This window comes from Littorina saxatilis, linkage group LG7 (genome assembly GCF_037325665.1).
Source record: "Littorina saxatilis isolate snail1 linkage group LG7, US_GU_Lsax_2.0, whole genome shotgun sequence".
In the NCBI taxonomy this organism is placed as follows: Eukaryota; Metazoa; Mollusca; class Gastropoda; order Littorinimorpha; family Littorinidae; genus Littorina; species Littorina saxatilis.
The window spans coordinates 9152413-9176430 of NC_090251.1; the positions used below are offsets into that span (position 1 = coordinate 9152413).

A 24018-nucleotide genomic window follows, 5' to 3' on the forward strand; every position below is an offset into this window, starting at 1 on the left:
ATGGATAATGTAACTGACAAACCTAAAATGATTGGGTTTATCTGCCTGTCTGTCTGTCTGTCTGTCTGTCTGTCTGTCTGTCTGTCCTTCCGTCCGTCCGTCCGTCAGGTCTCTCTCTCTCTCTCTTTCTCTCTCTCTCTCTCTCTTTTTTTCTCTCTCTCTCTCTATCTCTTTGTCTATCTCTCTCTCTCTGTCTATGTCTCTCTGTCTATCTCTCTCTCACTGTCTCTCTCTCTCTATCTCTCTCTGTCTATCTCTCCCTTCTCTCTCTCTCTCTCTCTCTCTCTCTCTCTCTCTCTCTCTCTCTCTCTCTCTCTTTCTCTTTGTTCATGCTCATACATACATAAATACTTATTTATATATTAAAAATGATATGCATAAAATAATATGTAACTGTGACGTCTGCGCCACAATCAAAGAATAGCACAAACAACTTCTAAACATGAGGGTGGCATCGGATCGCTTTCCGTAGGTGGGAGTCACTGCCGAAGAGTTATTATTGGCCGATTGTGTTGCAAGTGCGTGGGGGCGGCTGGGGAGGGACAATTAATCCATAGTTCCTGCAACTGGCCAAACTCTGGCACCATGTTGCTGGGTTGTTCACAAGGATCTGGGCGTGAGTAATTGACCTGCTTGGGTACTGAATCAGTGACTCCTATTAATATTCGTTGGTGATCTGTTTGCATCCTTTAAAGGTACTATATATACCCTTCCTAAGGTAATCGTCTGGTATTCAGAAGAAAAAGAATCAAATCAGAAGCGGAAGCTGTTAATTCTTGTTTGTTTGCTTGTTGTTGTTGTGTTTTTGTGTGTGTTGTTTTGCACTCTCCCAAGGCTGGAAAATGTGGGTCGCTTTCTACCAGTGGAAGGCTAGCATCAACAAGAGTCGCTTTCTACCAGTGGAAGGCTAGCATCAACAAGAGTCGCTTTCTACCAGTGGAAGGCTAGCATCAACAAGAGTCGCTTTCTACCAGTGGAAGGCTAGCATCAACAAGAGTCGCTTTCTACCAGTGGAAGGCTAGCATCAACAAGAGTCGCTTTCTACCAGTGGAAGGCTAGCATCAACAAGAGTCGCTTTCTACCAGTGGAAGGCTAGCATCAACAAGAGTCGCTTTCTACCAGTGGAAGGCTAGCATCAACAAGAGTCGCTTTCTACCAGTGGAAGGCTAGCATCAACAAGAGTCGCTTTCTACCAGTGGAAGGCTAGCATCAACAAGAGTCGCTTTCTACCAGTGGAAGGCTAGCATCAACAAGAGTCGCTTTCTACCAGTGGAAGGCTAGCATCAACAAGGGTCGCTTTCTACCAGTGGAAGGCTAGCATCAACAAGGGTCGCTTTCTACCAGTGGAAGGCTGGCATCAACAAGAGTCGCTTTCTACCAGTGGAAGGCTAGCACCAACAAGAGTCGCTTTCTACCAGTGGAAGGCTAGCATCAACAAGGGTCGCTTTCTACCAGTGGAAGGCTAGCATCAACAAGGGTCGCTTTCTACCAGTGGAAGGCTAGCATCAACAAGAGTCGCTTTCTACCAGTGGAAGGCTAGCATCAACAAGAGTCGCTTTCTACCAGTGGAAGGCTAGCATCAACAAGAGTCGCTTTCTACCAGTGGAAGGCTAGCATCAACAAGAGTCGCTTTCTACCAGTGGAAGGCTAGCATCAACAAGAGTCGCTTTCTACCAGTGGAAGGCTGGCATCAACAAGAGTCGCTTTCTACCAGTGGAAGGCTAGCATCAACAAGAGTCGCTTTCTACCAGTGGAAGGCTAGCATCAACAAGAGTCGCTTTCTACCAGTGGAAGGCTGGCATCAACAAGGGTCGCTTTCTACCAGTGGAAGGCTAGCATCAACAAGAGTCGCTTTCTACCAGTGGAAGGCTAGCATCAACAAGAGTCGCTTTCTACCAGTGGAAGGCTAGCATCAACAAGAGTCGCTTTCTACCAGTGGAAGGCTAGCATCAACAAGAGTCGCTTTCTACCAGTGGAAGGCTAGCATCAACAAGAGTCGCTTTCTACCAGTGGAAGGCTAGCATCAACAAGGGTCGCTTTCTACCAGTGGAAGGCTAGCATCAACAAGAGTCGCTTTCTACCAGTGGAAGGCTAGCATCAACAAGAGTCGCTTTCTACCAGTGGAAGGCTAGCATCAACAAGGGTCGCTTTCTACCAGTGGAAGGCTAGCATCAACAAGAGTCGCTTTCTACCAGTGGAAGGCTAGCATCAACAAGAGTCGTTTTCTACCAGTGGAAGGCTAGCACCAACAAGAGTCGCTTTCTACCAGTGGAAGGCTAGCATCAACAAGAGTCGCTTACTACCAGTGGAAGGCTAGCACCAACAAGAGTCGCTTTCTACCAGTGGAAGGCTGGCATCAACAAGAGTCGCTTTCTACCAGTGGAAGGCTAGCATCAACAAGAGTCGCTTTCTACCAGTGGAAGGCTAGCATCAACAAGAGTCGCTTTCTACCAGTGGAAGGCTAGCATCAACAAGAGTCGCTTTCTACCAGTGGAAGGCTAGCATCAACAAGAGTCGCTTTCTACCAGTGGAAGGCTAGCATCAACAAGAGTCGCTTTCTACCAGTGGAAGGCTAGCATCAACAAGAGTCGCGCTACCCAGGCGTGTGCGTGTAACAGCCACCTGCACTTCTGGCAGAATCACCCTGAAGGTCTTTTACGTGCCATGTTGTGACACGGGAGTGGGACATGGATGCTGCTCTTAAAGTTGACCTGCTGTGTCCGTCCTGTCCTGGACTTGAACCAGCAACCCGAGGATATCTCAAGTCCTCGAGTTTACTAACTGAGCTCCTGGACCACCCCACCCCACCCCACCCCCCCCCCCCCCCCCACCCCACCCCCCCCCCCACACCTCGACGCCACCCCCCCTCCCCCCCCCCTCCCCCCCCCCCTTCATAGGGACTGGGTGGCCGAGTGGTAACGCACTTGCGCTCGGAAGCGAGAGGTTGCGAGTTCGACCCTGGGTCAGGGCGTTAGCAATTTTCTCCCCCCTTTCCTGACCTAGGTGGTGGGTTCAAGTGCTAGTCTTTCGGATGAGACGAAAAACCGAGGTCCCTTCGTGTACACTACATTGGGGTGTGCACGTTAAAGATCCCACGATTGACAAAAGGGTCTTTCCTGGCAAAATTGTATAGGCATAGATAAAAATGTCCACCAAAATACCCGTGTGACTTGGAATAATAGACCGTGAAAAGTAGGATATGCGCCGAAATGGCTGCGATCTGCTGGCCGATGTGAATGCGTGATGTATTGTGTAAAAAAATTTCATCTCACACGGCATAAACAAATCCCTGCGCCTTGAATATGTGCGCGATATAAATTGCATAAAATAAAAAATAAATTAAAAAAATAAATCCCTGCGCTTAGAACTGTACCCACGGAATAAGCGCGATATAAGCTCATATTGATTGATTGATTGATTGATATGTCCTTCTTTTTCTTCTTCTTCTGCGTTCGCTCAGACAGGCGCTCCGGTACTCCTGACAAATTCTGCTGTCCATCGAAGGGTCTCAACAGGGCCGTAGAGCTTGTCTCTCACCGGTGTGTCAGAAGGCCAGATTTCTGCTCTCAGGTTCTGTTAGATTGGACATAATTTTGTCCAAATGGAAGGAACCCCTTATCTGTGGTGGTTTATTTGATCGTCTACACTGACGGTTAGGAATGTACCTTTAACACTAATGTAAAGTCAACGTCCAGGATTCGCCTCACACTGTTTAACGACTGTCTTTCGCTTTTGGGGCAATATGATATTTTTTCCTTGAAAACTGTATTTCTTACATCCCGCTTGGAGGACAAAATTAAACTATCTCGAAGGCAGACACTGCGAATAGACAGTGACTCCACTTCGATTTTGCAAACATTCGTTTGTTTTATTTTAGTGTTGTGTGTGTATTTTAGTGTTTTGTTGTTGCGTGTGACTGAGAGCACGTACGTACGACACGCGAATAATTATGGTTTATTTTTCTGTATTTTGGGAAGGGGGGGGGGGGGTTACAGAATACAGAATACAGAATCTTTAATTGCCCAAGGTTGGGAATTTGTTATGACATTGCGGTTAAAAAAACATTCAATCCAGCCATGTACACCGACACACGCATCATTCATACAAACTGATCAACAGCATCAATTTAAAAACAACACTGGACAGCATTTAAAAATACATTCACTAAAACTAGCAGCATACACTCAAAGCTTCCTCACCTCAAGTCCCCCCCCCCCCCCCCACACACACACACACACACACACACGCGCGCGTTATCACTTTTCTGCAATCAATAAAAACCAGGTTATGGTTGTCAAAGATATATAACTTGATCTCAATTTGCATTGTTTTGTTGCAAGTTCTTTCTTTGTTTATATGTTGATAACTTCTTAAAGTTACTGAACTTGTCACGTCCAGGTGCACTCAGCCCCTAGAGCTTTCAGTCATGCTTCGGGCAGGTGTTCTTTAGAAAAAATACCAAGTTTCATTGAATTTCATGCAATGAGTCAAAAACTGCAATTTGTTTTACGAATTAGTGTGTGTCTGTTACCTGGCAGGAAAGAGTCGCCCTCGACCAGGCTCACATCAGGTCCAGCACGTGAACTGTTTACGTCAAAAGCCTTCATGGAAGTCTATTAGCCTGGGCGAGAGGGAGAATTCTTTCTATGTTGGGTACTTTGTGTTTGATTACGTAAGAACATTGTAAAAGATGGCATGTGGGTCCATTTTGACATACCGCACACAGCCTTGAGCCCCAGAACGTGTTCACGGGGAATGTTAATTACATTTTGACATACCGCACACAGCCTTGAGCCCCAGAACGTGTTCACGGGGAATGTTAATTACATTTTGACATACCGCACACAGCCTTGAGCCCCAGAACGTGTTCACGGGGAATGTTAATTACATTTTGACATACCGCACACAGCCTTGAGCCCCAGAACGTGATCAAGGGGAATGTTAATTACATTTTGACATACCGCACACAGCCTTCAGACCCAGAACGTGATCACGGGGAATGTTAATTACATTTTGACATACCGCACACAGCCTTCAGACCCAGAACTTGTTCACGGGGAATGTTAATTACATTTTGACATACCGCACACAGCCTTCAGACCCAGAACGTGTTCACGGGGAATGTTAATTACATTTTGGCGGGAGATGCAAACTGACAAACCGCAGAAAGTTTCGTTTGGCTGGCAACAGTAAAGGTATATGTATATTGGCAGCTGTGCTTCTAACTCTTTATATCGCCATCTGCGACAAAAATACAAATCGTTGCTTCAGCAATGCTGTGACCCCTGTTACCCCTACATTGCCCCTTTAACGTGTGTTAGTTGATTATGTTATATCAATTTATCTGTCCTAATTGTACAACACAACACAACACAGACTTGCGAGCAGTAATGTATGCCAGCAGCTTAACTTGTCTCGCCTGATAACCCGTTGTGTCCATTCCCCATTTCAGTCTTGTACTTGGTCGTCCGATCCACATCAATTAGGCAAGGGAAATCACTGCTGTGTGACAGCAATCACCTGATTGTCGACCTTTAATGGCCACCAACTTCTCCCGGTAGGCGGCGCTCTGGCACTGCCGTCAGCGCATGCGCCGGCAGATTTGCATAATCCGTCCCGGCGACGGTCGTGTCGACGGGCCATAAAGATCTCCTCCTTGTAAATGCGATTCGTGAGCCAACGATTTTCGATGTGCGAACTTTTCACCAAGTCCTGAGGCTTTTTTGCTGAGCATGTTAAAGAGTATACTGGACAACTTTAACAGACCTGCTGCGACGTCATTCAGTCGTGTGTTTGTACTTATTCGCCATAAAAAGTCCGTTCTTGAGATCTGCCTACATCCCTGTCTTCACTCCGTCTTCAGTCACCCAGCCTCCCTCTGTCGGTCTTCCATCCCTTTCCCTCTGCATCCTCCTCAGTGGAAACCTCCCACACAGTAAGTCTGTTGTCCTCACTGCACTAAACGCTACTACTATTTTTGAACCCCGGTTTACGTGCATGTGTTCTGCGCGAACTTAGAATCCGGTTTCATTCTAGAATGGACCGGGTCCAGGTTGGAATTCTAACCCTGCGCAAGTACAGGGGTGCCATTCTAGAATGAAACCCTTGAATAAAGGGGGCCGTAATGTTTGTATGTAAGACAGAGTTGTCTTCCTTTGAATTATCTCCACCTGCACCTTCCCTTTGATAAAATGGGGCTGATTTGTCTACCCCTGAAAAAATCCTTTGGCGATCTTGCGAATGTCATGTCATGTCAAGAAAGTTGACACTCCTGAGTACGCAATAAACAAAGGCAGACCATAGCAAGGGGGACTACCAGGGCGGTATTGTTTGCAGGGCAGTTGTTTTTGTGATGAGAGCCGGTTGCGGCCGCTTGCAATGTCAGCGCTGTCTCCCTCTCGGAAATGTCCGGTTTTTTGACAATTTTTTTGACAGACAGACGGTCAGACCGACTAACCGACAGACAGACCAACAGAAGGACAGAGTGAGTTATAGAGCTGTTGTCACAGGTTTAAAAAAAAGTTGACATTATATCTTCACAATTCAGTGAATTTTTTTCTTTCGGCAGGGGTGGGGTATTCAGTTTTGGATGAGAGGGACTCGTGACTTTCTTTTCCGGGGGGGGGGGGGTAGGGGGGAGGGGGGGGCAGAGGGGGTGGTTGTGATGGGGAAAGCAAGAGGGGACCAATAAAGAAGTCAGGACCAGACTTATGCTGATTCATATCGTGCGATAGCGAGCCATCTTGTTATGTAATTCAAACAATTACATTGTCCGCAACAAGCAACGGCTTGGCCAGTAGAGAGGGCTCACACTAAATGTGGCTGATGCATCACTCCATTCTCCGTCCCTGCACCAGCGGCACGTCCTTTGCTTCACCTTCCAACAACATGTGGACCTCTAATTCGTGTTCAAATTTACAAAGCTGATCGCTCATAACTAGAGCCATTATCTTTGCAGAATCGACGAATTATGGAAATAACTCTATTGTGTTTTTCTTTACTTTTTTTTGGGGGGGGGGGGGTGGTTGTGCAAGAGTTGTTTTTTCTTGGAAACATCGAGGCAAGCTACATGTGACCGTTAAGACCAATCAACAGCAAGCAGTGAGTCTCCACACGTGGTGGCTCGATCTGTGCACTGAGGGACGCCGCGCAGGCCAAATGCCGTTTGACCGTCTCGATGCCGTGTGTATTTTCGAACGAAAAGAGCGTTTTATTGACCGGAAAATGCAGAGAACACAGATCGGAGCTATTTCTCACTGGGATGTCAGTCGTTCGCATCATTTCCCTGGCACAGATCACCGTGAAGAAAGTTGCTCTAATAAGCGCACACGGCTAATGCGCACAGCTGCCGTACTGTAGTGGGGGTAACTTGAAATAGGTGATACATTTTAACAACAACAACAACAACACACACACACACACACACACACACACACACACACACACACACACACACACACACATACACACACACACACGCGCGCGCGCGCGCGCACACACTGTGACACACACTAAATCACACACACACACACACACACACACACACACACACGCACGCACACAAATCGATACAGACGGGCAAATTGCGCAATGCTATTATGCGATGATTGTCTAATTAAGAACAATTTCTTCCAACAACAACAAGAGAGAGAGTGAGAGAGAGAGAGAGAGAGAGAGAGAGAGAGAGAGAGAGAGAGAGAGAGAGAGAGAGAGAGAGAGAGAGAGAGAGTAAATCTTATTTTACAAGGATAAAGCTAGAGAGAGGGAGAGACTGAGAAAGAGAGAGAGAGAGAGAGAGAGAGAGAGAGAGAGAAAGAGAGAGAGAGAGAGTAAATCTTATTTTACAAGGATAAAGCTAGAGAGAGGGAGAGACTGAGAGAGAGAGAGAGAGAAAGAGAGAGAGAGAGAGAGTAAATCTTATTTTACAAGGATAAAGCTAGAGAGAGGGAGAGACTGAGAGAGAGAGAGAGAGAGAGAGAGAGAGAAAGAGAGAGAGAGAGAGAGAGAGAGAGAGAGAGAGAGAGAGAGAGAGAGAGAGATATGTTCTGATGGATTAATTTTAGAATAGAACTTATTATAGAACTTCATTCATCAAAAAAGTCCAACTCAGTTCAGCAAGCAGTCATGGTGTTCAGTTTTTGGCACGAGACCAATTAGGGCGGATAATCTTTTCGGATCTCATGTACAAGCCTGGCCAGATCTGAGATGGTGAGTTAAACTGTTCTCACAAGAACGAGTGTGTTTGTTTGGTTGTTTGTTTGCTTAACGCCCAGTCCACCACGAAGGTGCTGCTTTGACATTTAACGTGCGCCACACACAAGACAGAAGTCGCAGCACAGGCTTCATGTCTCACCCAGTCACATTATTCTGACACCGGACCAACCAGTCCTAGCACTAACCCCATAATGCCAGACGCCAGGCGGAGCAGCCACTAGATTGCCAATTTTAAAGTCTTAGGTATGACCCGGCCGGGGTTCGAACCCACGACCTCCCGCTCACTGGGCGGACGCCTTACCACTAGGCCACCGTGTTGAGGTACAAGAACGAGTGTGCTTTCAATGTAATGGTCCCTTCCTGTATTAATCATTATTATAGACAGTGCTTTGAATGATTTTTGAAAGTTCACACCTAGAAGGACGATGTCTGCAGTTTAACGCCAACGTTTGACATCCATCACAACCTAACTCCGCGATGAGATGGTTCTGAGCATTTGGGAATTGTCTCAGGGAAATTCAAGCTGCTGTCTTTGCAGTAAGCTTGCTGCCTGCTTGGTAAGCTTACTACGTCCTACGTTCTAGTCATTTCACCAGCAGGGAAGTGGTCACGTGATCTCTTGTCTGGAACATCGCACGTGTGTTCTTCAGGGAGCCTGCAAAGTCTAGTTGACCCGTGCACATACTTATGATTGCATTGTCGTACTGACACACCGGGCAGCGAAAGAGCGAGTGATTTAGAGCAAGTTTGTGTCGATGATTATGATTGATTCTGTAATAAGAGTCAAAACTGTCGGTATCTAGATTTGTACTAAGTCTTTCTTAAGATTTACAATCATTCGGAAAATGTACAACCAACATGACAACCAAATAAGGGTTCATACTTATTCACACGCAGTATGTCGTTATACATAGATTTGTACCAAGGCTTTCTCAAGACTTACAATCATTCGGACAATTTACAACCAACAGAACAACCAAATGAGGGTTCATACTTATTCGGACCCAGTATGTCGTTATACATCTTTGGAAAGATAAAGAATGGTGCCGGCAAACTGTCTGTATCTAGATTTGTACCAAGACTTTCTCAAGATGTACAATCATTCGGACAATTTACAACCAACAGGACAACCAAATGAGGGTTCATACTTATTCGGACCCAGCATGTCGTTATGCATCTTTGGAAAGATAAAGAATGGTGCCGGCAAACTGTCTGTATCTAGATTTGTACCAAGACTTTATCAAGATTTACAATCATTCGGACAATTTACAACCAACAGGACAACCAAATAAGGGTTCATACTTATGCACACGCAGTATGTCGTTATACATCAATGCCAAACTGTCTGTATCTAGATTTGTAACAAAGGTTTGTAAAGATTTCATTACTATCATTCGGACAATTTACAACCAACAGGACAACCAAATGAGGGCTCATACTTATTTCCACCCAGTATGTCGTTATGCATCTTTGGAAAGATAAAGAATGCTTAACTGTCTGAATCTAGATATATACCAAGGCTTTCTCAAGATGTACAATCATTCGGACAATTTACAACCAACAGGACAACCAAATGAGGGTTCATACTTACCCGCACCCAGTATGTCGTTATACATCTTTGGAAAGATAAAGAATAGCATCAAGGCTGGAAAGTTTGACAAAGCTCTTTCTTGGAAAGTGGTTCTCCAAGAAATAAACCCACGCGCGCCAGGAAGCCATTTGTCTCTTTCAATCTTCCACTTTGATTAAGACTAATTATCTTTACATTTTTATGAGCAAAAATCGTCTTTTCGGCCGCAAAAGCCATTTACGATTTGTCAGCAGTTACTTCACAATGCCAGATAAAAAAAAATGCTTTTCTGCTCGAGGCCACGACTAGAACGGAAAGGGAGAGATTGAAGCAATTTAGAGAGAGAGAGAGACAGAGACAGAGACAGAGACAGAGAGACCGAGACTGAGAGACAGAGAGAGAGACAGAGAGAGAGAGACAGAGAGACAGAGACACAGACAGAGACACAGAGAGAGACAGACAGACAGACTGACAGACAGACAGACAAATAGACAGACAGACAGGCAAAAAGAGAGACAGTGAGAGACAGTGAGAGACTGAGACTGAGGGGGACAGAGACAGTGAGAGAGACAGAGAGAACGAGAGAGAGACAGAGAGAGAGACAGAGACAGGGAGAGACAGACAGACAGAGGAGCAGTGGGAAGCGATAGGGCGGGCAGCAACCATATGAATCTTCGTCTTCTTCTTAATTCTTCTTCGTCTTCTCGTTCGTTTGTCACACTGGGAGATCATTCCTCAAGATGAACTCCACAGGTCCGTGCAGTTTGTTCTCAAGGGTGACGGGGCTCGGCCAGATTCCCCCCCCCCCCCCCCCCCCCCCCCCCCTTTGGCTGTTGCAGGCATCCAGTGCATGGCTGGAGGATGTGATCTGCGTTCTGTTCTACTTCTTCGCATGGACACATCAGGGAGGGCACCAGATGGAATCTGTGCAGATGTTGGTTCACATGAGTGACAGTGTGAATGATGCGAGCATGTTCCCTGAATCAAAAGGAGAAATCAGAATAGGTCCCAAAGGATCTACAAGTATACTTACACGAAGAGACCCTTTTTGTATTGAAACTAACAAACTGGTGCTGGGTATATAAGGTTGTATTTATAGTAAAGTGATTGAGAACTGAACAATTATGACTCGATTTCACGTCATTCATACCAACTCGAATGCGGTAGCCTGATTGAACTGAGGCGACGGGCGAAGTGGCGCAGTGGTAAGACGTCGGCCTAGCCTAGTTAATCGGGAGGTCGTGAGTTCGAATCCCGGTCGCTGCCGCCTGGTGGGTTAAGAGTGGAGATGATTTTTCCGATCTCCCAGGTCAACTTATGTGCAGCCCTGCTAGTCACTTAACCCCCTCAGTTCGTGTAGAAGAAGAAGAAGAAGAAGATATTGTGGATATCAATCCAATGAACTGCGTTTCTGTTGTGTTTTTACCATTTTTCTCTCTAACGTAGTCACATTTTCGCTGAAATCAAGTTTTCTTGAGCGTTTGTGCTTAAATAACACGCCTAAATTTCAAGCAAAAAACACTGTCGGACTGCTTAGTGCAGAAAACATCAGTTCACACCCATAACTGAAATAATCTGTTTTTAGTACGCTTCTGATTCTTTTCTGTTATAAAATTCTAGCCAGTATACCTTCACATTGCATTCGCCTTCTGGGTACAAAACTGACTGATCGGGCGTAACAACCGTCTGGGTACGTATATTGGGCGTAACGTGTCTCCACCGTGAAACCTCTCCTTCAGTTCGGCACAAAACATCTTTTCATTTCCACAGTCCAAACATCCAGACTTCATAAAATCCATGTTCACACAAAACTGCCTTTAGAGAGAGAGAGAGAGAGAGAGAGAGAGAGAGAGAGAGAGAGAGAGAGAGAGAGAGAGAGAGAGAGAGAGAGAGAGAGAGAGAGAGAGAGAGAGAGAGAGAGAGAGCACTTTAGTTCGTCTGCTTCAAGGTGTAGCAGGATTTCCTCCCTTGTTGGCTCTTCTCAAAAGTTGAATCGAAAAAAATTAATCACCACTTCAAAGAGGAGAGAGAACGAAATCGAAATACTTTTGATAACATTTTGCTCCTCATTGTATTTCCTTGTTGATGAATAAATATACTGTCCCTTTTTTTATTTTATTTTTTATTTCTCAACATTTGGATTCCTTGTTTTTGAACTACCGATATACATACCAACGGAAGTAAACAGGTTCGAAAGCGTGTTCCAACCAAACCTTACACAGTGAGCAAATGTGTCGTGTTTTCTCAATGATTTCGTGTGAGCAACTCATCGTGAAGTCAACGTTACGTTAGTTTCTGGTTTGTATTTGTTTGTACGCTACTGTTTTGTCTTAAAACACGTAACTATTTATTGAGAGAACTTGAGCTACAAAGTGCTGCGCAGTGAAGATGAAGCGCACAAGACAAGAATTGTAAGATGTCCACCATTATTGTCTGTGACAAGCATTGTTCTCAGGTGTTGTTTTGTTGTTCTTCTTCTTTTATGGGGTGGGGGTGGGGGTGGAAGCGACCTTGGGGTTATCTAGAGAGTGTGGCTTTGAAGTAAGAGTATTGGGGAACAATTTTTAAGTTCGCTGCTCGGAAAACGAAGTGTTCTCTTCAGGAGCAGCTAATTCAGACTTGCACTGTTGCAGGACCCCGTGACCAGCATAACTAACAGGCCCAAGGTGAAGGTTTGTTGGGGGACAACGAACTTGTAGTTAAAAAGACATGGACAAAATACTTGGAAATTTCACTACAACATGGAATGCTTCGCAGGGCTGATTGACTTACAGTTAAGCTCTATACGCCATAACCTACCTGTAGCTACTTACTTTGCGAAAGAAAATACTCGGTAAAATGTTCTCTCACAAAATTCTCACATGCTACACCACGTGGGAAACATATTTTACCCTTTCCGATTAGTCTTTTCTCAGAGACAGCAAGAGGTTCACAATCACTTTCAGCTGTGGAAAAAAACCTTGAATTGATTACATCCCTTTGCTTTGTTGCATTTGATGTGGTTGTGACGACAATTTTCTAAAAATACACCAGAAGTGTGTTGCCCTCCAACAAGCTGAGGCTAATAATGGCGGCCACCATGCGCTTATAGTCGCAAACCTATAGGTACTATAGTATAGTGATATAATTTTTAAACAGGCAATGCATTGCTTCTATTTGTAGGCTTATTTTAGTAAGTGTGTGGGTACAATGTTTGCGTGTAACGCTATGATGTGAATATGCGAAAAGCGATGTGAATGTTACTACATGCATGGTTGATTGATTGATTAATTGATTGATTTTACAGACACACAGTCAAGCTTGTAATTTCTCTTTTAGAGATGAATAAAGATTATTGTATTGTATTGTATTGTATTGTATTGTACTGCAATTAAGTCGTGAATTAGGCTTCTGCTGCAGGCCTCTTTGAAGGAGTCAAACTCATCTGAGGTAAAATGATTTTAGAGAAAAGAACAGCATAGCCAGTCTTTATAAGCATTAATAAAGTTGCTTATAATTTGTATGTTTCTTGGGGTGGCTCGGGAATTACCCACTATAGTCAGGCAAGGGAACCAACAGTCACCAGCAGCTCTTAAGATAAATCTCCTTTGTTTTGCTCACAGTCACACTGATATCATTTGTAAACTGAAATAAAGGTAGCTTGTTGAGAGTGCCAGTCCCTGAGCCGGAGGGCTCTGTAACCGTCCGACTCATCGGTTCTCTAGCCTTGGCCTTTTTTGTAATGTATTTAAAGTGTTACGTCAGAGGCAGTCTTGGTTGATGAAAAAAAACTGCATGATAATAAATCTATGTTTGCTTGCAGAAAACATGCACAATAATGCCACCAGCAGGAATACAACAGACTGAGATGGATGAGCAGACACTGCTGGAGGTGGAGCTTCAACAGGAGCTTGACCAAATCAATCTCGACAATGATGACTTTGTTGACGATGACGCTGAAATCAACAACAATGACCTCTTCGATGTTGATGCAGAAGTTAATAGGAATGCACCTCAACCGATGGAGGGAGAGGTAGACACCGTAGTTATACAGCAGTACCTGCAATGTGTGGACCCTCCCATGTGAGGACACCTCCCTTAAAAGGACACCTGCTCTTGTCCCTGTTTATATTATCTGCACCAAAGTATACCTGTCATGAAGGGCCACCTGCAATGTAGGGACACTTGTGGCTGGTCCCAAGGGTGTCCTTTCATCACAGGTACCACTGTAGTACTATTTTATTGAAGAAACAAAATGCTTCATGTCAAATTTTGAAGAAGTGAAACGTGAGGGAATGCTATTTAAGCTTCATCGCGGAACTGGTATACATAAACTGAGGTCAAGTAAGTTGGAGAGGAAAAACTGCTTTGCTGAAAGCTTGAAATAATGATCATTTCAACTGATACGTATTATTTCAAATAAGTTGGATGCGTTATGTTTCACAAATGTGCATGGCTATCCTTATTTATGTATTATAATGTATTCATCTGCATCTAAAACTTAAAGTTAGTACCGTATTTGACAGATTACAAGACGCACCGTTTTATAAGCCGCACCCCCGACTTTTAAAAAAAAAATTGGGACGAGCCACATATAGGCCGCGTCACTATATTAGCCGCCGTCGAAAAAAAATATAATCAGATTGTGTCAATCAATCAAAACAACCAGGCAAACGAAAGTACGGTATTTGGCGAAATCGGCTCCGAGAATAAACAAGTGAAACAAAGAAGAAAAGTGAAAAAGTTTGAAGAAAAATATCACACACACAATTTGTAACCAACACACACAATGTAGTCCCGCCCGGAATAAGCTTTTTTGGGATGATTTACGACTTTTGCGCACATTTCGAGCAGACGAATTTTAACACAACATGGCGGATCTCGCTCCTCCAACTATCGCGAGACACAAAAAAACGAAATTTCGCACGCGCGCGCGAGATCCGAAATCATCCGGTGTTTCTCTGTACGCTATCTTGTCACGACGACTTGTTGACAGACGAAGATTCGCGAAAGAAAGAGAAAAGCGCCGAGTCTTGAGTAGAGAGCTAATAAAGTACCGGTAATCGCTAATCGAGCGAAATGAAAATCCGCGGCGACTTCCATTAGGTGAATGCTATTCAAGTTTAGGTAACGTTTTAGCAGCATCGTTTTATAAGCCGCAATGCGATCTTTTTTGAAAAAAAGTCGCGGCTTGTAGTCCGTCAAATACGGTAAGTGGAAATTTGATGCAATTTCATTGTCTGATCAAAACATATGGTTCCATTCTTTGTTTTGTTTCCATTGTTGAGGGCTTTGGTTGTAAACACACACACAAACACACACTAACATTAACACACTCATGCGTAACCACATACTTTTTATAGGTGTTGTTTTCTTCTGTGCAGAGTGTCCCTGCAGAAATGCAGGATTATCTCAACACAATTCAACAGCAGCGCCTCAAGTTTGAGGAAGAACTGGAAGAATGTGACGCTCTGATCGACACAACCATTGCCAGCGTCCGAGGGGAGAAGAAGACAGGTACCTGCAGATCTCTTACAATATCGAAGTCAGTGAGGTTGTTTAGCCGGATGTTTAGTCAACTTATGTGCAGACCTATTTGTGCCTTATCCCTCTTCCTGTGAACATGCATTCACAAGACCATGTACGCACGGAAAAGATCCTGTCATGCTGCCAACCCTTCCGAATTTTTCAGGAATCTCACGATGTTTTAAATCCATCAGGAAATCCCAAAATTTGTTCGATTTTCCCAAAAAGGAAATGTTCTTAAATAATTTGTGAAAGCAGCCTCTTTTTTGTGTTTTTGTTTGAATTCTTTTATGGAATGATTATAAGTTATAACATGACTGTATGTGTTGTTCTTTCTTTTATTAAATGATTGACAATTTTGAGCATAACATACCAGAAAAAAACCATTTTTGGCACCTTTATTTACAAAAAATCTTCAACTTCTGGGAGCACAGCCCCCAGACCCCCACAGGAATTTCATAGTCATAAGGTTGTCAGCCGTGGTTACAAAACAGAAATAAATTAAGAGATTTTGAACAAACAAAACTGGAAAAAGCGAGGACATTTTAAAGTGGAGGAGGGGGGGGGGTCTTAAAATGGGGGTTCCACTGTAATGAATGAATGATGCATTTGTGTGACAGAAGAGGAGAAGGGCGTTGTGCGGTACGAGGAATGGCAGGCACTGGAGGAGGGGGCTGCCTTGGTGGGGATGACGGTGCAGGAATACAGACAGAAGGTGAGATCACTCAGCTGCTATGTTTTAAATGAAATTGCTACAGTGGAACCTCCCTTTTAAGACCCCCCATTTTAAGACTCCCTCCTTTTTAAGACCGGATTTTCTCAGATTTGTGGAGGTCTTAAAAAGAGGAGTCCCACTGTACACTGTTACGCCAAGATTAAAATTGCTACGCTCAAATGAATAATCACAAGCATTCAACAGTTCCCTCCTTCTTGTGAGTCATGGTACTCATTTCTGCTCCTCACTCTGTGTCATAGTCAAAATATGCAGGGTTTCATTTACTAGTGCGCCATTGGCGCATTAAATCTAAAAATGTCCCATCACAATTCCCTTCAGTGCGTCAAAAGGCGCATTGAGATTACGTACCACTGCGCCACCAGCTTTACATCGGATTACACACACATGCACACACACACACACAGATAACACGATATATAGCGGCTAATTCTCAGATGGCACCATTTTGCATCTTTGGTCAAAACGCGTACAGGCCTCTTTGGCGCTTCTTGCCTTCGACTATGTCACATCGGAATTTGGTTGAGGGGGACAAATGTCCCACTGCCTTTTTCTCCCAGGCTAAACCCTGATATGGGACATAAAACATGATGTCTACACTGGGGGAGGTTGCATGCATGTGGTTATAAAAATATGTTGCACTGATTGATGGGTGGAACTCACTTGTTTTACAAGGAGATGTCATTTGATTTGGTAGAAAGTTATTTGTGTATGTGTGAGAAGGTGTTGAAGGTGCATGATTACAGTAGTAACAAATTAACACACACACCATTCCTTTCATTTGTTGGAAAACTTTACACCAGTGTTGCATTTTTTCTTCTCACGCTTTGACTTTAAGAGAATTTAATTGTCTTTCATGGAATGCCTGTTACTGCACTGCTTATAGAACCGTGTGATTCTCACTGAGACTGTTCTGATCTTATTGTTTTCTCACCAGCTTCTACAAGATCTAGAAGATGAGCCTTATGAACTGGAGGAAATGGACTTCATTACAGACGACAGCGAATTCATCCTGCCGGCATCCAACTTGGATCAGCTAGAGTTAACCGAAACTGGAGAAATTGAAGAAACTTCCAGCAATGTAGTCATGATTCCGGAGAATGCTTGGCGTGATGAGTTTTCATCCCGCGAAGACCAAGAAATGGTGGAAAAAGCGCTGGATCTGGCGAGGAACCTTGAACGGGAATACGAAAGAAAAGCTGCAGAGCTGGTGCCTGTTCGGGATGAAAGTGGCACTGCCGTTTTGGAGGGAGAGGAAGGAAGGGATTTACAGCTGGTGCCTGTTGGGGATGAAAGTGGCACTGCCGCTTTGGAAGGAGAGGAAGGAAAGGATTTACAGCTGGTGCCTGTAGGTAAGGGTGACCAACCAGGGGAAAGGCAAGAGGAAAGTGAAGATTCCGAGGACAGAAATGACCACCAGCTGGTGCCTGTGGTTTCCGCTGATGATGATATTGACGAGGAAACTGAAGAGGATCAAACAGAGGGACACATGCCTCAGGGAGAATTTGAAGGGAAAGGTAAAACTATCTGGGTTTTTTATTTTATTGATTCTTCTTCTTCTTCTTCTTCTTCTTCTTCTTCTTCTTCTTCTTCTTCTTCTTCTTCTTCTTCTTCTTCTTTTTTTTTCATGCAAGTTGATTTTTAGAAGTTCTGTTGTTTTTTGGTTTCTTTGTTCACTTTGCTGATGTGATGGAAGTCTTCTGAATCATTAAGGCCATTAACAGGAAAGACCAGAATCATTACAAGTTTCCGAAGGATTTTTGAGTCACTTGAGAAAATGTGACTCTATGTAATCGGTCAGTGTTAGTCTGTCCGGCCGGCCGGCCGGCTGGCCGGCCGGCCGTCCGTAGACACCACCTTAACGTTGGACTTTTCTCGGAAACTATCAAAGCGATCGGGCTCATATTTTGTTTAGTCGTGACCTCCAATGACCTCTACACTTTAACGATGGTTTCGTTGACCTTTGACCTTTTTCAAGGTCACAGGTCAGCGTCAAAGGAAAAATTAGACATTTTATATCTTTGACAAAGTTCATCGGATGTGATTGAAACTTTGTAGGATTATTCTTTACATCAAAGTATTTACATCTGTAGCCTTTTACGAACGTTATCAGAAAAACAAGGGAGATAACTAGCCTTTTCTGTTCGGCAACACACAACTTAACGTTGGGCTTTTCTCGGAAACTATAAAAGTGACCGGGCTCAAATTTTATGTGAACGTGACTCCCAGTGACCTCTACACTTTGACGTCTGCTTTGGTGACCTTTGACCTTTTTCAAGGTCACAGGTATGCTTCAGGTATGCATTGTGTTGTGAATAGCAATTTCTTCCTGTCCATCTGATGCCTCATATAATATTCAGAACTGCGAAAGTGACTCGATCGAGCGTTTGCTCTTCTTGTTAAAGCATATTCAGACCCATCTACATCCATACTTTCATGTCCCAAGAAAACATAGACAATGAATTTATAAGGAATGTTTTACTGAATGAAAAATAATGAAAATACATGTACTTGTTAATTTTTTCATTATTCGTATATTTTATTTGTTTGCTTGACTTTAATCTTGCATATTCTCTTCGCTTTCTCAGAGCTTGGGAGTGAGAGGCACGGCACTATTGCTGTGGTGCGCATAAATCCCCTTCAGGAGTTTGAACAGTACCTGAGGGAACAGTTTCACCTTGCCGGGGAAAAGTATCGACAGAGAGAGGAGCAACTGAAACAGGTCTGAGCTGATGCCAAATACAGTGGAACCTCCTTAATTTTAAGACCTCCAAAAATCTGGGGGAAAATCAGGTCTTGAAAAGTAGACTGAGTCTTAAAATGGTGGAAAATTTAAACATGTTGTAAACAGAAAATCTGAAAAATCATGGGGGGGCTCCACTGTATTTTACTCTAGTGATTAAAATTCATGTCTGCGGGGATTGATTTGAAAAGGTTTTTGATCTTTTTCTGTCCAGTTGGTTAACTTATATATATGTCTGAACGTATCAGGGAAACTTGAGGGTTAGAGGTAAAGATGTAAGATATCATGGAATTGGAATACGGGTGCTTTCGCTTTGACTTGTTCCGATGTCTGATCTTTGGAGAAAAAAATCTTTTGTTTGCTGGAAAACCCACAAAGATAGCTTATACTAACAAGTGGACTGATACTCAATAATGTTGTTTATTTTAAGAGCGCTTGCATCTTTTTGTTCCCTACGCTTCAAATTAATTGGGAGAAGTCAACTTTGCGAAGTCTACTTCACGAAGCAGGCTGCTAAAGTTTTGACACTGAATTTTCAGTAAAAAGACTTTGTGAAGTCAACTTGAGGCTCAATCAAGGACAGTCTGTAGATCTTGTCATTACATCTCTGCCTTACTTGGTTATGTTTGTATCTTCAGGCTCAATCAAGGACAGCCTGTAGATCTTGTCATTACATCTCTGCCTTACTTGGTTATGTTTGTATCTTGACTCCCCGCTGTCAACATATGGCGGGGAAATAGCTCAGTCGGTTAGCGCCGCTAGTTTCAAAACCAGTTGTCGCTATATCGGCGTGGGTTCAATCCCCACGTTCGGCGAGGGATTTATTTCCCATAGTCAACTTTGTGCAGACTCTCCTCGGTGTCGGAACACCCCTGTGTGCACGCATGCGCACGATAAAGATCCCAAGTTCATAGCAAAAGTCTCAGGGCTTAGAAACACGAATACACGCATGCCGGGAGAAAGAAACAAGTCGCGTAAGGCGAAAATACAATATTTAGTCAAGTAGCTGTCGAACTCACTGAATGAAAGTGAACGCAATGCCATTTTTCAGCAAGACCGTATACTCGTAGCATCGTCAGTCCACCGCTCATGGCAAAGGCAGTGAAATTGACAAGAAGAGCGGGGTAGTAGTTGCGCTAAGAAGGATAGCACGCTTTTCTGTACCTCTCTTTGTTTTAACTTTCTGGGCGTGTTTTTAATCCAAACATATCATATCTATATGTTTTTGGAATCAGGAACCGACAAGGAATAAGATGAAAGTGTTTTTAAATTGATTTGGACAATTTAATTTTGATAATGATTTTTATATATTTAATTTTCAGAGCTTGTTTTTAATCCGAATATAACATATTTATATGTTTTTGGAATCAGCAAATGATGGAGAATAAGATAAACGTAATTTTGGATCGTTTTATAAATTTTTATTTTTTTTTACAATTTTCAGATTTTTAATGACCAAAGTCATTAATTAATTTTTAAGCCACCACGCTGAAATGCAATACCGAAGTCCGGGCTTCGTCGAAGATTACTTGACCAAAATTTCAACCAATTTGGTTGAAAAATGAGGGCGTGACAGTGCCGCCTCAACTTTCACGAAAAGCCGGATATGACGTCATCAAAGACATTTATCCAAAAAATGAAAAAAAACGTCTGAGGATATCATACCCAGGAACTCTCATGTCAAATTTCATAAAGATCGGTCCAGTAGTTTAGTCTGAATCGCTCTACACACACACACAGACAGACAGACACACATACACCACGACCCTCGTCTCGATTCCCCCCTCTATGTTAAAACATTTAGTCAAAACTTGACTAAATGTAAAAATGGGTAGCGCTGCATACAGTATGGCAGCTCGCTTTCCCCAGGGAGAAAGCAGCCCAAATTTCCATGAGGGTAACCTCACAGGACTATAAGAATCTTACCTTACCTACCTTACCTTGCCTTACCTTACCATACCTTACCTTATGTGCAGGAGCTGGAAGCGCGTCGAGGGGTGGAAGAACAACTGATGCTGGCCATGGAGGAACAGAAACTTAAGGCTATGCACGCCTTGCAGGTAGAAGAACAGAAGCTGGCAGACCAGAAAGAGGTAAAGATCGATATTGAGAAGAAAAAAACACACACAAAATCAGACACATATTATCATATACAAATTAACCTGAGACTTGATAATTAGTCTTCAGAGCAGAATCAGAATACTGCAGTATTCTGATTCTGCTCTGTATATGTGTGTGTGTGTGTGTGTGTTACCTGTGTGTGTGTGTGTGTGTGTGTGTGTGTGTTACCTGTGTGTGTTACCTGTGTGTGTGTGTGTGTACATGCACACCTGAGTAAGCTCGTTTTGTTTTCCAATTTACCATAAAACAAACATAATCCTTTTAGTTCTTTTTCTGTCAATTCACAGAAGATGTTGATGTCTTATTTATAGAAACTTGACCCACGCATAAAACAATTGTTGGAAATTTGACTTGCACTTTTCTTGATGTTTCAGGAGTCCCAGAAGAAACTGGACGTGGAGATTGAGAGGCGACAGAAGGTGTTGGAAAAAGATCTCAAACTGCATGAGGTACTGTACATGTCAACCTCCTTCTTTATCTATTATGTTAAATATGAAGTACACTTGTACCTTTGAAGAAAGCACACAATTGGGGCAAGGGCACAGCAGGGATGTCGTAAATAGCATCAGCATTCAGCAAAACGCCGCATCTTATTTTGAATAGCCCGAAACTTTACTGTTTTCTTCTTCTTCTTCTTCTTCTTCTTCTTCTTCTTCTTCTTCTTCTTCTTCTTCGTTCATGGGCTGAAACTCCCACTTTAACTCATGATTTTGCACAAGTTTTTTTTTTAACATGTATGACGGTAATTTTACCCTGCCATTCAGGCAGCCATACGCCGCTTTCAGGGGAGGCATGCTGGGTATTTTCGTAACCCACCGAACTCTGACATGGGTTATATGATCTTAATTTTGCGTGCGCATTGGTCTTGTGCTTGCGTCTGGGAGATCAGAAAAATGTCCACCCTTACCCCACCAGGCGGCTGCGGCCGGGATTTGAACTCACGACCTTCCCATTAGGAGGCCAATGTCTTATCCATTAGGCGACTGGGCCCGTCTCCTTTACTGTCATTTTGGCAGAACTTTCAAACTGCGCCTTTAACAGCAGAAACGTTTAACCCTTTTTACCTCATAGCTTGGAAAGTACAGTGGAGTCCAGCTATAACGAACCTGGGTATAACGAAATCCCGCTTTTAACGAACTGCCATTGATTTCCCGGCAGACAGCCTTCTATTTCTTACTTGTTACTTTCCGCCTACAACGAACCTTTTGAACTCATTTGCATAATGAACCCCTCTTATAACAAACACGTTTTCATCGCCCCAGAGCCGTTTTGTCTCTAAAAGTCACAAGGCTACAACAAACTGATGTCAATAATTGTCTCCAAAGACAAAAATACACAAAAATACACAAACACAAGTGCACATCGCGTGATGAGCGAACTCTGAACAAACAGCGGGAGGTGCACGAAACAGCCACTGCCGCTGTGTTTTCACTATTCCGATCAGCTGCTAAGCTATGACTGTGCTCTAAAAAGTCACAAGGCTACAAGCTGTTGAAAACATGCAGAGATTGTACTCTCCAAGGAAAGATCGATGGGACGATCATTTGAAGGTGAGTGGGAAAACTTGTCTTAAGGCCATTTAGGGTTGAAAACTCTACAGCGAATGACTGATATAATGAACTAAAATGTATCTGCCTTGAGATTCGTTGTACCCGGACTCCACTGTAACTCCGTCTGCAATTTCAAACCTTTCAGCTTTGTCACTAAAGTGAATGTGTTGTTGTTTTTTGCCAGGAGTCCATAGCAACACTAACTGCCCAACAGCAGAAACTTTTAACCCTTTTCACCTCATGGCTTGGAAAGTAACTCCGTCTGCAATTTCAAACCTTTCAGCTTTGTCGCTAAAGTGCATGTCTTGTTGTTTTTTGCCAGGAGTCCATAGCAACACTAACTGCACAGCTGGAGGAAGATCGCTACGAACTGGAGAACATTGAAAGAGCAGAACAGGAAAGGAAGACACAGAAGCGTGACAAGGCCTCCACCACTATACAATCCTGTTACAAGGGATACAGGTAGGCATCCATGTATTACAGTGTTCTAGATGAGCCAACGTGTAGCAAAGACCTGTACACGTACGTGTAGATATTACATCACCAGTTCTTCTTCTTCTTCTTCGTCGTTCACTAATTAATTTGTCTCCATCATTTTGTGATTTGCATGATGCAGCGCTTTTTGGCACCCAGGGGGTCCCGCATCTCCGACTTCGGCCTTGGACGTTGGTCAGGGGTCCCTCCCCTAGACCAATTGCCTTCCTGGGCTGTTGAGCTTGGTCTGCCCGTGGTTCTATTTCGGAGTTTTCCTTCTCCTAGACTGGTTACCTGCCAGGGTTGACGAGTCTAGTCTACCCGTTTGGAGGTTGCTGAGATGACCGCTTGTGTCCTTGGGCCTCTGTGCCGTCACACCGGTACTGTCCAGCACACCTCCGTCTTCACCAGAGCCCCGTTAGCCAGCAACCAACCTGTCCGCCAAGGGGGAGCCCTACCAGTATACTTCTCACAATGAAAAATCACCCCCATGTTTTAGGGACAGTGAGATTTCAGCGATTTTCTTCCGACGGCATAGCTTGGTTCTGTTTCACCACCATACCACGATGAGGAGGGGATAGTCTTTATGGTGGACATCACCAGTAACTCCCCTTTTTCTCCAATGTTCCAAATCAAACGTTGTTTTGCTCCCACCGAGACATGTAGATCTTGGCAGACGCTTGACGTAAAAACAAGATTTGATGACGTTACCCGTACACGTGCTGAAAAGTTCCATATCTAGATCTGTCTATTACTTAATTACTAGATTGTCTTATTCTGTAATAGAGTGTCTTTACAACTCTTGGAGAATGTATTGTCTTCTGTATTTGTTTCCTTTTCTGTGTATATATGTTTTAATGGTGTGTTTTTTGTTTAGTTGCATGTACCGTACTTTCCGGGTGACAAGGCGCTACAGCGCATAAGGCGCACCCCCTTCTTTTTAACAAAAATTGTAATCCAGTCACCCATTGGGCGCAGGGGGCCGATAGGGCGCACCAAAATTGAAAAAGTATACCGGTAACAAACGGTCGAAGAATGAAAATAAGCCGCACATCAAAGGAAGAATACAGAGTGGAAATGACCCAGTTTTTGCCATGAGAGGTGGTTC

The 24018-nt window shown here is 43.7% G+C and overlaps 1 protein-coding gene across 3 annotated transcripts in view; it reads left to right on the forward strand.

The window, feature by feature from the left end:
* The first annotated feature begins 11970 nt into the window (after positions 1-11970).
* Positions 11971-24018, forward strand: part of LOC138970625 (leucine-rich repeat- and IQ domain-containing protein 1-like) — a 40730-nt gene continuing 28682 nt past the window's right edge. For 2 of the 3 annotated variants that reach the window (XM_070343092.1, XM_070343094.1), the window contains exons 1-9: positions 11971-12082; positions 13587-13796; positions 15148-15280; positions 15910-16004; positions 16960-17539; positions 18611-18744; positions 20742-20858; positions 21261-21335; positions 22759-22898. In XM_070343092.1, coding sequence (XP_070199193.1) covers positions 13602-13796; positions 15148-15280; positions 15910-16004; positions 16960-17539; positions 18611-18744; positions 20742-20858; positions 21261-21335; positions 22759-22898 — 1469 coding nt within the window. In that variant the 5' untranslated portion in view covers positions 11971-12082; positions 13587-13601. The remainder of the gene's footprint in view (positions 12083-13586; positions 13797-15147; positions 15281-15909; positions 16005-16959; positions 17540-18610; positions 18745-20741; positions 20859-21260; positions 21336-22758; positions 22899-24018) is intronic. The other variant, XM_070343093.1, reaches the window with a different exon arrangement.